Source organism: Sphaerodactylus townsendi, linkage group LG09, assembly GCF_021028975.2.
Source record: "Sphaerodactylus townsendi isolate TG3544 linkage group LG09, MPM_Stown_v2.3, whole genome shotgun sequence".
Lineage (NCBI taxonomy): Eukaryota > Metazoa > Chordata > Lepidosauria > Squamata > Sphaerodactylidae > Sphaerodactylus > Sphaerodactylus townsendi.
Window position 1 is genome coordinate 50311975 of NC_059433.1, and position 16091 is coordinate 50328065.

Genomic DNA, 16091 nt, shown 5'->3' on the forward strand with positions numbered 1-16091 from the left:
GCAGTTCTAAGCTTTGAGGACATCTCTTATTCTGTGTCTAGGAAGACAACTCTGTGTCATTCTTGTGACTGTCCATACAGTAAGCACAAAGAATATTCCCAATGGGTGCCCAGCCCCGAATTTGTAAATCACTTCTTGTATGACACCCACAGGAATCAGCACAATGTGAGCATTGTCCAGAAACATTACTAAACCTTAGTTTCTGTAGGTTAACCATATTGGTCTGCAATAGAAGAGCTAGATTTGAATTCATTACCACCTTAGAGACCATTGAAATTTGGGAGATATTCGCTTTTGAGAGTCAAAGCTCTTTGTGTCATCAGATATCTGACAAAAGAAGCTTTGGCCCCTTCCGCACACACAAAATAATGTGTTTTCAAACCACTTTCACAACTGTTTGCAAGTGGATTTTGCTATTCTGCACAGCTTCAAAGAGCATTGAAAGCAGTTTGGAAGTGCATTATTCTGCATGTGCGGAAGGAGCCTTAGACTCTCAAAAGCTTATGCTCCAAAAATATTGTTGATCCCCAAGGTATTACTAGGGTTGATTCTATCTCTGCTACTAAGCTTTGTTTGGACTTGCATGCTAGTCAGTGTTATTTTGTAGATCTTAATTTTTGAAAGTATTATATAGTTTTTGTTTTTCAATTCTTCCTCTCTTACCCTGAGCCAAAGTGCTACCTTTAAGTCCTCTCACTTTACAGGGTGAAGGTGGGAAAAACTCCTTGTATAAACTCCTCCTTTCTCAGCTTTTGCTTTCACTTCAGCTTCTTCATTGCTGCCTCCCATGATCCAGTCAGCTAGCATCAAGGCTCATCCTCTCTGCCTGCATTTTCCTTACAGGAAAGACAGACATGAGGAGCCCTTTCTACAATTGCTGTGTCTGTTGAAATAGCAGCATTAAGCATCTGATTTCAACTTGCCCATCTGTTTTTATACTTCACTTATATCTACCTATTTGGCTATCATGCAGGTACACAGTAGCTACTCCTTAATTGTGGAGGCAAAAGACCGGAATGGAGCTGCAATTGGGTTAGGGAAAGAAACCTCCGTACAGATCAAACTTTTAGACGTCAATGACAATATTCCAGTTCTTGAGAAAGCCACGGTAAGTAATTTGGCTAAAAACCTCTGAGTCCCAGCATGCGCGTTAAAATGTCTCACTGTCATGAGTTGCTAGTGACTGCCTTGAGAAGATGGGAGAGAGATTAAGAGGCTTGTTTGTTTGCAGTATGAAGGAAATGTTCAGGAAAACATGGCAAATGTGGAAATCATGCGACTGAAGGTCTTCGACAAAGATGAGGAATTCACCGACAACTGGCTAGCACAGTTCGAAATTGTGTCAGGCAATGAAGGAGGCTATTTCCATATCGAAACAGATTCTCAAACCAATGAAGGAATTTTGACCCTTGTTAAGGTTAGTGTCTGTTGTGGAGAAAATTGAAGTTTGGTACACTGTTTCTGATCAAGAGAGGCGTCAGGGCACAACATTGTTTTGTAAGGGAGTTACGCATTCTGAGGGAGATTGTCCTGCAGATTTAGTTTCAGATACCTTTCATAAGCTTATTAGGTAAAGATAGTCCTCTGTGGAAGCACTGAGTCATTACTGACCCATGGGATGATATCACATCACAATATTTGCTAGGCAGACTATGTTTATGGGGTGGTTTGTCATTGCCTTCCCCAGTCTGCTTCACCTTACCCCAGCAAGCTGAGTACTCATTTTACTGACCTCAGGAGGATGAAAGGCTGAGTCAACCTTGAGCTGGCTACGTGAAACTGAATTCCATCATGATCAAATTCAAGTCATGAGCAGAACTTTGACTGCAGTACTGCAGCTTACCATTCTGTGTCTGGAGACTACATAAGCTCATTGCATATAAATATATATACTCATTACATATAATATCACCCGTCTGAAAAAAGATGTGCACTCAGCACCATCATGTTACTGTTTTAGCCATGTCTGCACAGAAAGTAGCATGGTAGATGTAGATCTGCCCACTTTTTCTCCATCAGCAAAGAAGAATGGCATGGTGCTTCATGTGTGGAATGGTTCTGCTCCTGGACTTCTTTGGCTGTAACAGACTAGCATGGCTACCCCTCTGAAAACCTAAAAAGTCTTGCTTGGCTTTACTTCTAGTAATAGCAAATGGAAAATTTGATTTTAGTATTTTTGATCTGAACATTTGCTATTCTTATCAGGGAAATTTGTCGATTTGCATTCTTCAGTGTGGAAACTGATGTGTGTATCTGCTAAAGGTTTGTTGTTCTCTCTGCAGGAAGTTGATTATGAACAACTACAGACAATGAACTTAAATATTGTTGTGTCTAACAAAGCAGCATATCACAAATCAGTTACTAGTAGTGGTTACCAAGCACAACCAATTCCAGTTAAAATTAATGTGATAAATGTAAAGGAAGGTCCTGTGTTTAAGCCCCAAACGGTGATAATTAAAGCAAACAGAACAATGACAGTGAACCAGAGTCTGGGAAGGGTTGCAGCATGGGATGAAGACACTGGAAAAATAGCAGAACGTATCAGGTAGGATTTCTTACTTTTATCCAGGATATTACTTAGAGTGTATTACAGCTGCAGTCAGATGTCACAAAGAAATCCCAGTTTGTTTCTGATAAGAGCAAGTGAGAACATTTACACAGTTGCTCCTTGATCTTTCCTGCCCTTAGGTGCCGTGTTGATTTAGTACACTTTGTGCCTCTCTTCCTCCAAAAAGTTCAAGTAATATACTTTGTTTTCTTTTCCTCTGTTTTAACTTCACAATAACCCCGTGAGGTAGAACTGCAAACCAGGAAGTCTTAAATAAAATACAAGGTCACTGTGACATCCAAATGAAGCACTTAAACAAAGTGCAATTTGTGAATCATCAAGTTGAAGATTTCCTGGCTCATAGTTTCTGTACAAACACAAGAAGTGGGGGCAGGGGGGGATGCGCTAGGCCAAGTATTTTGGCTTATTATCATCAGAAACAAGCTGAGATTTGTTTGTGATGCACAAATGCAGCCAAAGTCAAGTCAGGCTGATTCCGCATGGGCCAAAAACAGTGGTGTGAAAACGGTGTGAAAACAGTTTGAACCCTTTTAAACCCTTTTACACCATTTTCACACCGTTTTCACACTGCTGTTTTTGGCCCATGCGGAATCAGCCTCACTGAATAGCAATTAATCTCAGATGGAAATTTCATGTGACAATGTACTGAAATGGTTATGCTGTTTTTGCCAGTTCTTTGTGATTTCAATTGCAACCTTGCTGTTAGATAAACAAATGTAATGAAACTGCAGTGCAATCCTACGCAAACTTTCTTGGGAGTCAGCTCCATTGAGTAGATTTCAGTGTGAAAGTCCCATGAATTATATAAATTCATCATTTTAGTGTATAGACTATTAAATAACACAGATTTAGAATTTTGCAGATGCAGAATTTTCCTAATAAAATGCATCCATGTGTAGTTCTGTTGTGCTGTATTACTATATATTGAAAGGGTTTGTATGTGCTTGCATATGTGTGTGTGTGTGAAGTGCCATTAAGTTGCTTCTGACTTATGGTGACCCTATGAATCAATAATCTCCAAACCATCTATTGTTAACAGCCTTGCTCAGGACTGTAACTTCTTTTATTGATTTATTCCATTTAATGTTGAGTCTTCTTCGTTTCCTTCTCCCTTCAACTATTCCTGGCGTTATTGTCTTTTCCTGTGATTATTATCTTCTCATAATGTGATTTAAAGTACACTAGCCTCAGTTTAGTCATTTTAGCTTTTAAGGAGAGTTCTTGCTAGATTTGATCTAGAACCCACCTATTTGTCTTTTTGGCAGTCCACAGTATCTATAAAACTCTCCTTCAACACCACATTTCAAACTTTCTTCCTGTCAAGCTTTCTTCATTGTCCAGCTTTTATACTCCTACATAGTAAGGCCACATAAATACATTTCCTTTAAAAGAAAATATGGAAAGACGCTTGGGAAAAAATTTAGGACAGAAAAAAACATGGAAAAATAAAATTTACACATTTCATTATTTTGCAAAACAGATGAGCGCTATATGTTTGTGCATCAAACTGGCTTTGTATACCAAATTCCCTTGAATAGTTAAACATCTATTAAATTTTTGTACAGGTATGCCAAAGATCGTGATGTTGAAAACTGGTTTACAATAGATTCTAAAACTGCTGAAATCAAGCTTATTAAAATACCTAGATTCGACTCATCTTCTCTAGTCAATGGTAGTTACATTGCAACAATTTTGGCTATAACTGAAGGTAAGTAATGGCTCTCTTTCCCTTATTTCCAAAGAACGATCAACATTTAAACAGCTGCAGTATCAAGTCAGTATCTGAACAATGACCAGGAGGCAGTCTAAACATTTTTGGTTTGGTTACTAGTGACCAAATCTTAGGCCTGTTCCGCATGGGCCAATAAGCAGGTGTAGGACAGTAAAAATCCCATTTTGAGGGAGAACTTCACACAGATTCCACCCTAAAACAAGTCTGCCCCATGTTGTTTTCCCCAAACTGTCTTTTTGAGAATCACGCTATTAGCGAGTCTTTTGGAAAAACTCTGGGAGCAAATGGTCAGGCAGGAGGCAATTTATTCACCTCCATTTTCCTTTTTAAAAAATTTTGCAGCTTACATGTGCGTAGCTACGCAGGTGCAAATATTCATATCATCAGACATCAGCATGGCTGTGGGGGTTCATTTGTGCATATCTGTGTAGCTACGCACGTGTGGAAAGTAATTTTTAAAAAATAAATGCATCTCCATGCGAAGGCACAACAGCAACCCAGATTGTTTCTGTGGGCTCCGATCACTGCCTGCATGGATGCATGTAAATGTGAAAACAGGGAAACGGGTTGCTTTATCCCAACTGGAACCTCTTTATACATTTGCTGCGCAGAAGGGGCCTTAATCTTTTGGCAAGTATAGCGGGCTTGGGGTTTTGTTCTCATTTGAATTAATGTATAGAAAAGGTTAGGAGTAGCAGGATATCTTCTCACTGCTCTGAATCACCTCTGTTGTTGCTAATCAGAGAGGGGATCTTCTCAGCACCCTGTTCACCTGATGGTTGCATTCATGGTTGCCCAGCAAATGTATCCCTTCGCCGTTTTGTGGAGCACCTGATGCATGTCTGGCACAGAGAAAATCTAATCTAGTAAAGATAAAGCCATCACATTTCCAGTATGACAACAAATTGTGATTTACTCACAAATGTAAATGCTCTATGACTGTTGTGAAAATCATTCTCCAAGATTACTGAACAAGCATATCTGCTGCTCATATTACCCAAGGAATTGTAATTTTAGCTGATTGTCATGAGGTCCAAAGAATTGGAGTAACACATTGTCTGTAATCATTTCTGAATAGCTTCCCAATTGACATTATAAAGTGTCTGTATCCTTTAGTAAAAAAATTCTAGTCTACCATTAAAATGAATTGTAGATCAGAACAAAGCATTGAATTCACATTAAAAGTGTTCACATGTTCAGGAAAGCTAACTCACTTCTAAACAGTAAAGAAATTTTGCATTTTTGTACAGTAAAATGCAGTGTTTTGCCTCATATATTTTGCAGATTTCCCTTCAAAAACTGCAACAGGCACCATCGCTATTCAAGTACAGAATATTAATTTCCATTGTCCAACTATCATAACACGGGCAACAGCCATCTGTGCTGAGGAAAAGTTCGCTAACATCACTGTTGAAGATCATGATGTTTATCCATATGGTGGTCCTTTCACTTTAACTATTATCGATGAGCCTGAAAGAATGTCAGACAAATGGGCTATTGGCCAGGTACATGGTAAGTTGGGGTCAGTATAATATATTTTGTTGTTTTACATGACCCTTATTTCTGATCTCCAATGGCGTAGCACCCATGGGGTGGGGCGGCGTGATGCCCTGGGCGGAGCCACAGCGGAGGCGTGGCCAGGCCGTGGCGAGGGTGGGCAGTACCACGGCAGGGGTGCAGGGTGCATGCGTTTGCTGGGCACAGTTTCCCCTCACTCCACCTCTGCTGATCTCCCCTTAGAGAAGGGACCATAAAACAGTGGTAGAGCATCATTTTTTCATGCAGAAGGTCCTAGGTTTAGTTTCCAGTTTCTTCAGTTAAAAGGGCTAGGTAGTAGGCGATATGAAATACCTGGAGCCCTGGAGAGCTGCTACCAGCCCAATCAGGCAGTACTGATCTTGACAAAGCAACAGTCTGACCCGGTGTAAGGCAGCTTCATATAAGTATGCATTTCCAAAGGGAGCGTCAGCCCTTGTCAGGGGGGTGCTATATGAGAAACACTACAAAGATTATCCTTTTTCTTGATAGGCTAGCTTGCTACCTACTTGATTTGAAGGTTTTGAAGGTTTTGTATCTTGTGAAGCTGAAATACGAGCTAAGAAAGTATACATAATGAATAAATACGTAGAGAAGACAGTGATACCGTCCAATTATATGCCACTTGCTAGAATGTTAGAGCAATTTTGTATATATAAACAACTGTTGTAAGGCAAGTCTTTCATAGGAAAAAGGTGGAGCTACTGCATCAGTCTAAGGTAGTAAAAAACAGTTCTAGCTACCTGTAAAATCTGAATAATCAGATGTAGGAATGGGGAGTGCAACCCATCCTAAGAATTTTTTTCCACCGTCCAGCTCATCTGAAACACTATCATTAGTTCCCATTTTGGGTGGATTAATTTCACCTTCAGCTACATTCAGTTCATTACCTGCCTCAAACACTGCTTGACAGCTGTTCACATGAGTTATGACATAGTTAATGTTGAGTTGGTGAATATGCGCTGACCTAAAGCTCTCTGGACCTCTGGAGTTGTGGATGCAGGAGCAGGAAGGCCCCTGCTAGAGCCAGGCACGGAATGTCTGGAGCTGGATTGACATATTTTAGGTAATACCAGTCCCCACAATTTTGTATTATCATGGCAAGTACTGCCGGGAGAGATTCAGCATATTAAGTGCCCTCCTTAATGCCATTCCCACTGGAATAGCAGCAATTTTAATATTCCTCCAGATAATGTAGTTTATCCATAAAGTGGAATTATCTATGACTTTTATAATGTCCTCTTTCAAATGGAGGAGGTGGGAATCAGTTGCTTCCATAACTACACCCTAAATATAATACCAAGATTCAACTGTTGACCCGATTATATGGAATGTCATGAACTCATCATCAGCATTGTCTTGCCTTTTTATCACTATTTACTGCTTTTTTTTTTGCTAGCATTCATATATGCCAAATATATGTGTGTGTACCAAAAATATTCTCATGGTTGTTCAGATTCTTTAATGGCTAGGTGGGATTTGGATATCTCTGAGATTTCCTTAACCCTAGAGATGTATTTTATCTACCCTTCAGAAACACTTAGTGAAGATGAACAGTTAAAGCTTATTAGACTGGTGCACTTGGGTCTTTGAAAAAAAATTACCAACAGCAATATAACCTAGAAACTGGGTTATCTGGGCTGTCTCATCTTTATAACAACGCATTTGCTTGATAGCTGCTCTAGCGATAATTTTGGTGAACTGAAAAGAGGTTTTTAACTTTGTATTCCATTGTTGTATTTTTGGCATTATGTGTTGTTGTTTTCTTTTTTGGAAAGGATCTAGAGCACAGCTTGTACCAGTGGATGTGCATCCTGGCAATTATGCTATTTCCATTTTGGTGAAAGATAACCAGGGTTTCAGCTGTGTTGACAAACAAATTGTTCACGTCTCTGTTTGTACTTGTGGGAAAGATGGAGTCTGCGTAGGAGAGAAAATTGTTGGCTCTTCGGTTGCACTAGGACCTGTTGCAGTTGCGTTGATGATCCTGGCACTCTTGTTGTTGCTGTGTAAGTATAACTAGTGTGGTTACAAAATACATGCTTTGCTCTCCACAAGACACTGAAACAGTTTCTCCATTGAGGAGCTTGTCAGTTTATACATTATGAGCAAAATGAATCAGTTGGGTAATAGTCCTTCTTAATCTTCTGTTCTGTTTAAATCAAAACGGAGTAAGGGCTTTATGTAAAATATTTTGATTGGTTTTTCCAACACAGTAGAACCAAAATGGTTCACAAGACTATGCTACGTATTGTGATACACGCTAGTGACAGAGGATAGCAGATGCTACCTAATATCGGGGGGCATTAGCTTATTTCCTCTCTCCTAGCCTACTGCACTGCTTTTGATCACAGGACAACTTCATACAGGATGAGACACTCCCTATTCTATTCCCCAGGAGATTTAAGCCAAAATTTAGGCTCACAGGACAGATCCTAAGATTTCCAAATATTACCGTTGGTAGGTTATTTCACTGTGGGTTAGTTTTTAACAATTGAGGTGTCTTCAGCTCAGGCATCCATCCATCTGTGGATTATTTGATTATCTAAGATGGATGAATATAGATGTTGATTTTACAAATTGAAACCTTTTTATGCCTTTATTTGAGTTTAATGGTTGTGGTTCATAGAGACACCTGTTTTCTTTTACAGTGTTGCCCCTCTTGCTGCTCCTGTGTCGCTCTGGGGCAGCGGCTAAGAAAGGCTTTGCAGCTATACCTGATAATAGCGAAGAAATGTTGCGTAACTGGAACAGTGAAGGGGCAGCTCCTGAAAACAAGGTTTCTTTGTTTTACCCTCATTTTGTATTTAATGCCTAGGGATTTTGATTCTTTGATAGAGGCTGAAGCTACTTATAATATTATACATGTGTTAATTTTGGTGCTCAAGATATAATTCATTTCTGTGTACTTTTTCTGGTCTAAAATGAAAGTTTGGATAAAATAGTTGGGCCAATAGAGACATGAAAATGTATGAGCAGACCTGTAATCTTAATGGTTACTTGGTACTAAACCTATTTGAATCAGTGGGGCTGTGACCTTCCAACCACTGCTTGTAGTGGTAAACCTGCATCTGGGCTGTCCCATTTCATCTTGCAGGTTGGACACACCTGACTGAATGCTCTACACAACATTTTTCCAAACAATAAATATCCCTGCTGATTAGATTAATTCTGCCTTTCTCCTTCCTTCCTAGATTTTTATAAAATACTTTATATGCTGGAGTACTCCATCAGATAAACCCCACCACCTCCAGTATCAAGTGGTGCAATCCAGATGTAATTCCTGCCACCACCCCTGCATCTGTTGTTTGTTGAGAATTGGATCTTATTTCCTGGCCAACAGAAACAGAATCAGGGAGTAAGGCAGCTATTTTCAGACTTTCCTCCCCGCAGTACAGCTATCACTGAAGGGTGTGAGAAGAAAGATTGCATAAAAGCTGTACTTATCTAGCAGACATTTTGGGTGCTGGGAAACAACTTGGCTCTAAGCCCTTCTGAATTGACTTTGGGAATAGTACATCAAACTGAACTTTTTGATGTTTGGTCTAGTATTCGGTATCCTCTCATGGATAAAAAAGCTGTTCTGACTTTTCTTCCAGTGCATAAAATACCCCATAAGGAGTCAGATTAGCCTCCAGTCACCTCCACCCAATCCAGTCTGCTGTGATATTTAGAGATTGAACTGAATTCTAATTATGTTTTAATTATTGTCTGTGATGCTAGGCAATCCTAAACCTCGTCTCTCCCCCTGCATTGGACAACTCGGGGTTTGGAGCAGCTGCAGTGGGTGTAGGAGCAGCAGCCACACTGGGTGGTGGCTCTTCTTCAATGTTGAAAGACAGTTACAACAATGTCAAAGTGACCAACAGACAATGGGAAGAGCAACGAGCTCTTATGTCTGGTGCAGGTTATGGTGGCATGGAATCAGGGGGTGCATCAGGCATGGCAGCTGGAGGAGGCATGGCAGCCAGAGGTACCATGGTAATGGGCTCTAGAGGAATTATGGATGCTGGAGGGGCTGTTGCCATGGAAACTGGAGGAGCTGTGAATGAAGATTTCTTAAGGAGTTACTTCAATGAGGTAAGATTTCTACTACTGGTAGAATCTATCGTAGTTGGCTTTTTTATTTTGTTTGTGTGTCCTAAGACTAAGAGTTATCTTTGACTGAAATGGGTTGTAGAGATCATATCAGTCCAGCCTTGTTCCATCTATACAGGCTCCCAGTTTACTTCTGAGCCCAATTCAAGGTGCTGGTATTGACATTTAAGTTCTATATGGCTTGTAACCAGCATACTTTAAGGACCACTTTCTCTAATATGAAGTTACCCATCCAATCTGGTCATCTTCAGATGCCCCGCTTTGTGTCAGAGACATCAACCTGAGAAAGGGTTTTCTCAGTCATGGCACCAAAATCTCAGAACTCCCTCCACAGGGAGAGTCATCTGTGTCTCTCTGTGACATAGAGAGTAGGTGAAGACTATTTTTGTTCTGTTTGGAGTACTTTCAGTTTCCGTAATTAGCCCACCTCTCTCATCATTTTGTTATGTGTGTTTATATGTTTTTATTGAATTGTTTATTTTATATATAATGTGTTTTAAATTCTGTACTTTAAATTCTGTTAAATTCTTTAAAGTACATTTACTGTACTTTAAATGCATGTTTTGATGCATGCCACCTTCAGGATCTTTTGAGGGAAAGGTGGCATGGAATTTTTAAAATGAATTTACCCAGTCCCCTTTTAAAAGTGGTTCATGACAATTCTACTTGTAGTTGTGACTTCTATAAGAAAACTAGCAGAGTGTCGTGATTTTTCTTTGTTGTCCAAATTGACATTTTAGAAATGACGAATTAATAAACACTTTAATATATGCTGATACTAACCTGTGTAGTATTGATAGGTTTGTTTAAATTTTAACAAAAAGAACAAAAAGAAAAGTATGAAAATTAATAAGAATGACTAAGTGACAAGAACTATTTATATGCCATTAAAGGTATTCGATTTGAACTAAATTCAAATTCGACTAAGTGACAAATGAACAGGGGTTGCTAATGGATAGAAAGCTGGAGTATGGCAGAATTGAAAATCACATATTTTAATGGGTTTTTAATGAACACCATTGCTGGTTGTTCTTCATTTTAGAAATATGTTGCTTTTGCTGATGAAGATGAAGGTCACCTTGCAAAAGACTGCCTATTACTTTACTCTCAGAAGGAGGAAGGAGGCTCTACCCATGGCTCTATTGGCTGCTGCAGCTTTATTGAAGATGAATTTGATGACAGTTTCCTGAATGACTTAGGAGATAAATTTAAGACTCTGGCTGAGATCTGTGTGGGTAAACGCATGGGCACATTAGCTGGGCAGCACGGTTCTCAAATCCTGAAAGATACAGTGGATGAAGTGGATGTACATGGTTTGAGTTCAAAGCACAACTATTCTTCAGCCTCTGGCTACCAACTACCTGAAACCACAAAAGCTTTTGGTGCAGATACTGTAATGGAAGAGCTGGTAACTGAGTCAGCTTTTTCATCCAGATCTGGCCTCCAGCCACCTAAGCCTATGCCTGACCCCATGTTAAGCAGCAATGTTGTTGTGACAGAAACATCTTATGGGGCAGCACCCCCTACAGTGATCCTGGACCCTCAAATGGAAAATGTCGTTGTGACAGAGAGGGTGCTTGCTCCTGCTTCCAGCTTGCAGGAAGTGTTGGAAATACCTCATGGAGTCTTTCACGATCTCCCAGATTCAAAGTACGTTGTAGTGAGAGAAAGGGAAAGGGTTCTTGTACCTAGCTCTAACCTACAAGCTTCCTTAAGTATCCCCAATTTATCAGAAGGACAGAACATGATAGTAACTGAAAGTACAGTTTCATCCTCCTCTGGTTTGCAGGCTGCAAGTACACAAAGCATGACAGAGCCAGCCATGTATTCTGGCAGTGATAGGCACAAACACATATTGATCTCAGATCCCCTTTTTCACCAAGGCAGCACAGAGGAAGTACTTCCTCTGGGTTCTTCTTTGAGCAAGTCCTCACGGCTCACAAAATACAGCTCTGTGCAATATACTCGTTCCTAAATGCTATATTTTCATCCATCATTTTATAGTTACAGGTGACATTGATAAGAGTAGTGGCTTGTTTTTCTCAAAATCTGAATAGGTTGCCTTGGTCTTCCCACTGTACTTTCTCAAAAATAGCATGTCAGGATTAAAAGAACTACTGGAAGTGGCTACTCATGGGCTAGAGCAGGAGTCACTGTGGGAAGCTGGGAGGGGAACATAGTTGTGAATTTCCTGTGTAGTGCAGGAGTTGATGAGATGACCTTTGAAGTATCTTCTGGTACTCTGTTTATATGTTGCATACATGAAAATTATTTTATTAAGAAAATGAAATATGCTTCTTAATGTAGGTATATAGCTATATACATTTTAGGATCCAAGGAATAGCTCAGTCAGATTAAGCTAGTTATGCAGCAGACTTTTAATAGCTGTTTCTCACTAACTTGTAGTGTGATCCTAAATACGTTGAATTAAAATTAAGTTACAATGAGTTTATACAATTTATTTCATAGTACATATGTTAAAGATTATTTTTACTGTTGCCAATGTACTTGAATTTTAATTTAGTAGGGGTATTGCCTTCGAAGTTGCATTGTCTTAACTGTCAGAACTGTCTCGTTTACCTGAATTCTTAATCAGGTTGTTTGATAGCAATAGGAAGTGTGTCTGGTAGATTAACAAGTATTATCACCATTTCTAGCCTACAGTTTTTCACACATTTAGAAGTAAACACATGTAAAACTTGATGGATTGAGAAAAAGCAGTTTGGTTCAGTCTTTTTTCTTTACCAGTCACTAAAACGAGCTCTAATATTTTGCAGAAATTCTCAGAGTCATCAGTTAATGTGTATCCCCTAGTTTTGCACATGGATTACTTTGAGATGAAGCATGATAGACCAGAATAGAAATTATTTTCTGTCAGGAAGTGAGGTATCTGCAGGTGTACATCATACCTTCCATACATCCATCTGCTTTGCCTCTGAGTTGGCAAATGGAGAGTTGGTTTATGCTCTGTGCAGATAGTTTTGGCCAGTGGAGGCATAGAGAGGGGAGTTGATTATCCTTAATACACATCACAGAAACCATTGCAAAGAATGGGGGAAATTATTCATTTATCCTGCTTTTCTGCATCCCAACATGGTGTAGTAGTTAAGAGCAGGTGAACTCTAATCTGGAAAACTGGGCTTGATTCCCCACTCCTCCACATGAGTGGCAGATTCTTATGTTTCCCCACTCTACATTCCTGCTGGGTGACCTTGGGCTAGTCACAGTTCTTCGGAAGTCTCTCAGTCCCCCCTACCTTAGAAGGTGACTTTGGTGGGGAGAGGAAGGGAAAGAAGTTTGTAAGTTGCCTTGAATCTCCTTCCAGGAGAGAAAGGTGGGGTATAAATCAAAACTCTTCTTCTTCACCATCATTTGCAAGTTCCTGGTTCAGCAGGTTTTTTGAAAGGTTTCACACATATTTCACTGCTTCTAGTGGTCAATTTTATAACACACCCAATTTTATCAAGACTAAAAAGCTGCTGGTTAACTCAGCAAGGAAATAAACTAGATTTAATAGTGTTCTGTATCAAATTAACCACTAGAGGAAGCAAAGTACATTCGGGATTTAAAGAAACACAGAAGAAACCAGGAACTTTGAGATAAGGAAAAAGAGAATGCAGAAAAGGCTTTGCTGTCCAAGTAACACTCAGAAAGTGGGAGATTAGTTTAATATTATGCTCAACTACAGTTCTTCCAAGCATTATTTGTATAGGAAAGAATGAGTAAGGCCAGTGAAGCTTTATATCAATAACAGATACTGTGCTCCTTTTGTATGATGTAGATCTGGCATTCTGTTGGAAACTATGAATGTTCCTATTTAACAACCATAGCCAATAATGAATCCTTATTTAAAAACTCCATGTGAGCTGTAATGCATTCAGGGAATATCCCTGTTTACAAAGAATGTCCCAACCATTTCAGCAACAACAGCTGGTCTTTGTATGTGTATTTGTGCATTTATATCAGCTTCTTCCATTCTGTACATGCAAACCAAAAAAAACCCACCCTGTTTGTGTAAGTGTACACAAAGATACAGTCATGCAGTCGATCACAAATTTTGCAAGTACATTGTGCATCATCAGGGCTAGAACCAGGCTGGTTCAAGGGATATTAGATACAGATCAGGGAAACACATGTTGAGATTCCCGCTCATGTTGGATGCCCTTAGTTGCTCTCTTTACCTATATATACAAATATATATATATATAATTGAAAAAAGAAAAAAAATGAGATAAAAAGTTTCAATCATGGCAAATATTTTGATAAAATACATGTACCTTAATTTTTTTAAAGGACAAGTCCTTTTTCAAGTCTACTGTTTTTAATACAAGTATTCATCCAATAAATGATACACAGGGGTTCGTAATCAATATGGGAATAATAGATGTGTCCTTGTTTTCCTACCCATTAAGAATAAGTATTTCTTATTGCTGGCTTCTTCTTATATGAAAAACATGGATTTCTGTATATACAGCTTTGTAATATTTTTATATAACTGGACTTGGTTTTGCACTATTGTCATACATGGGGTAGGGCTGTGTTGTACTTTTGATAACATTTGAAATAAAAGGGATACATAAAAGCGTGGAGTGAGCTGGTTGGTTTGTTTTTCAGAAAATGCATCCATCTAAAAATTTGGACCACTGCTTGAATGATTGGGCGTGCCATCCCTGGTAGGTGGTGGAAAACACGGCAAAGGATCCACAGTTTTATTCTGTGCAGAATTACTTAGGGGATAGTGATGAGGGTGAATGCCATGTAAATGCACAGGACTGCAGCATTAGCAGGGCATCATCTATGATCTGTTGACAGTCTGTTATGTTTAAAGAAGCAGAGGTGAAGTGGCATCTTTTACAGGGGAAACAAGCTGCATTAAACATTCACTTAATGGTGGGCAACCATCTTAAAATAGGGGTGTAGTTCTCATTGAAATAGGAAACGTGTGTCTGTGTAGTAGACTTCAGACTAGAAGAGGGGGTAATATGAATAAATGCTCTTCCATATGAAGCAGTTCTGCCACAGAGGATAAAATGTCATAGAAAAGGGTTCCATCCTGTCCTAGCTGGCACGCCGAGTTTTCATTTTAATGTAAAGGAGGTCTACTTGTATGGAGAAGTATACTATCATGTGAGCCTCCACCTGCACTTTGGAGCTGGGAGAACTCTCAGTGAGAACTAAGCCACAGTTGAAGCTTGACTCTTTGGAGGTAGCAGCATCTCACTCCAGCTATATCTGTGTTGTGTGGAAACCATTCCTATTGTATACAAGCATGGTTGTTGCAATGTGAATTGATGCAATTCCCTCCCTCCCCTCCCTTGCATGCCACCCCTCACTCTCTCCCCTCCCTCCCTCCCCTTCCTTTGCATGGCACCCCTCCCTCTCCCTCCACTAGGGTGGGTGGGCCATGTCCAGATGCCAGGCCCCCTCCCTCCCTTGCATGCCTCCCTTTCCCTTTCCCCTCCCTTCCCCTCACTGTGCATTAACTGTGCATCTAGGCATGCTCAGCCCCATTCATTTCCCCTGGAACTGAAGTCTGTTTTACTGTGTGTTCAGTTGTGGCTGGTAGGAACACTTCTAGAGAAAGAAGTGGGAAAACTGTATATTTGAACATTCAGAGAAAAATAGAAACTTGGTAAAAACACTGCTTAGAGATCGAAATACACTGTGTGTACTGGTTGTTGTAGGTTTTCCGGGCTGTGTGGCCATGGTCTGGTAGATCTTGTTCCTAATGTTTCACCTGCATCTGTGGCTGGCATCTTCTCTCTGAGATACACCTCTGAAGATGTATTGTATTGTAAATGCTTTGGTCAAAGACCGTAAATAAATCTTACTTACTTACCTCTGAAGTTGGTAGCCACAGATGCAGGCAAAACATTAGGAACAAGATCTATCAGACCATGGCCACACAGCCCAGAAAACTCACAACCAGTTGAATCCAGCCATAAAAGCCTTCAACAATTAATTACATCTGTGTAGCTTGTGCATGTCAAACATACTGAGTCAACGCCCTTGCACATTCACAAGGTGGCCAAGGAGGAGCCAAAGTTGCACAGAATCCACCATCCATAAGAACTGACCAACCGAAATAAGAATTACTGAAGAAAGTGCTCAGAACCCCCAACAACCTGTCTAGCATCAAAAGTTGCTGAATATCAG

General features: G+C 39.8%; 1 protein-coding gene across 1 annotated transcript in view; it reads left to right on the plus strand.

Annotated features, from left to right (window-relative positions):
* LOC125439304 (desmoglein-2-like) overlaps nt 1-14517 on the plus strand; it is a 33754-nt gene extending 19237 nt beyond the window's left edge. Inside the window, exons 7-15 of the mRNA XM_048508349.1 lie at nt 974-1108; nt 1232-1417; nt 2283-2545; nt 4135-4277; nt 5586-5813; nt 7616-7846; nt 8489-8616; nt 9561-9917; nt 10978-14517. Coding sequence (XP_048364306.1) covers nt 974-1108; nt 1232-1417; nt 2283-2545; nt 4135-4277; nt 5586-5813; nt 7616-7846; nt 8489-8616; nt 9561-9917; nt 10978-11910 — 2604 coding nt within the window. The 3' untranslated portion in view covers nt 11911-14517. The remainder of the gene's footprint in view (nt 1-973; nt 1109-1231; nt 1418-2282; nt 2546-4134; nt 4278-5585; nt 5814-7615; nt 7847-8488; nt 8617-9560; nt 9918-10977) is intronic.
* Nucleotides 14518-16091: the final 1574 nt, after the last annotated feature.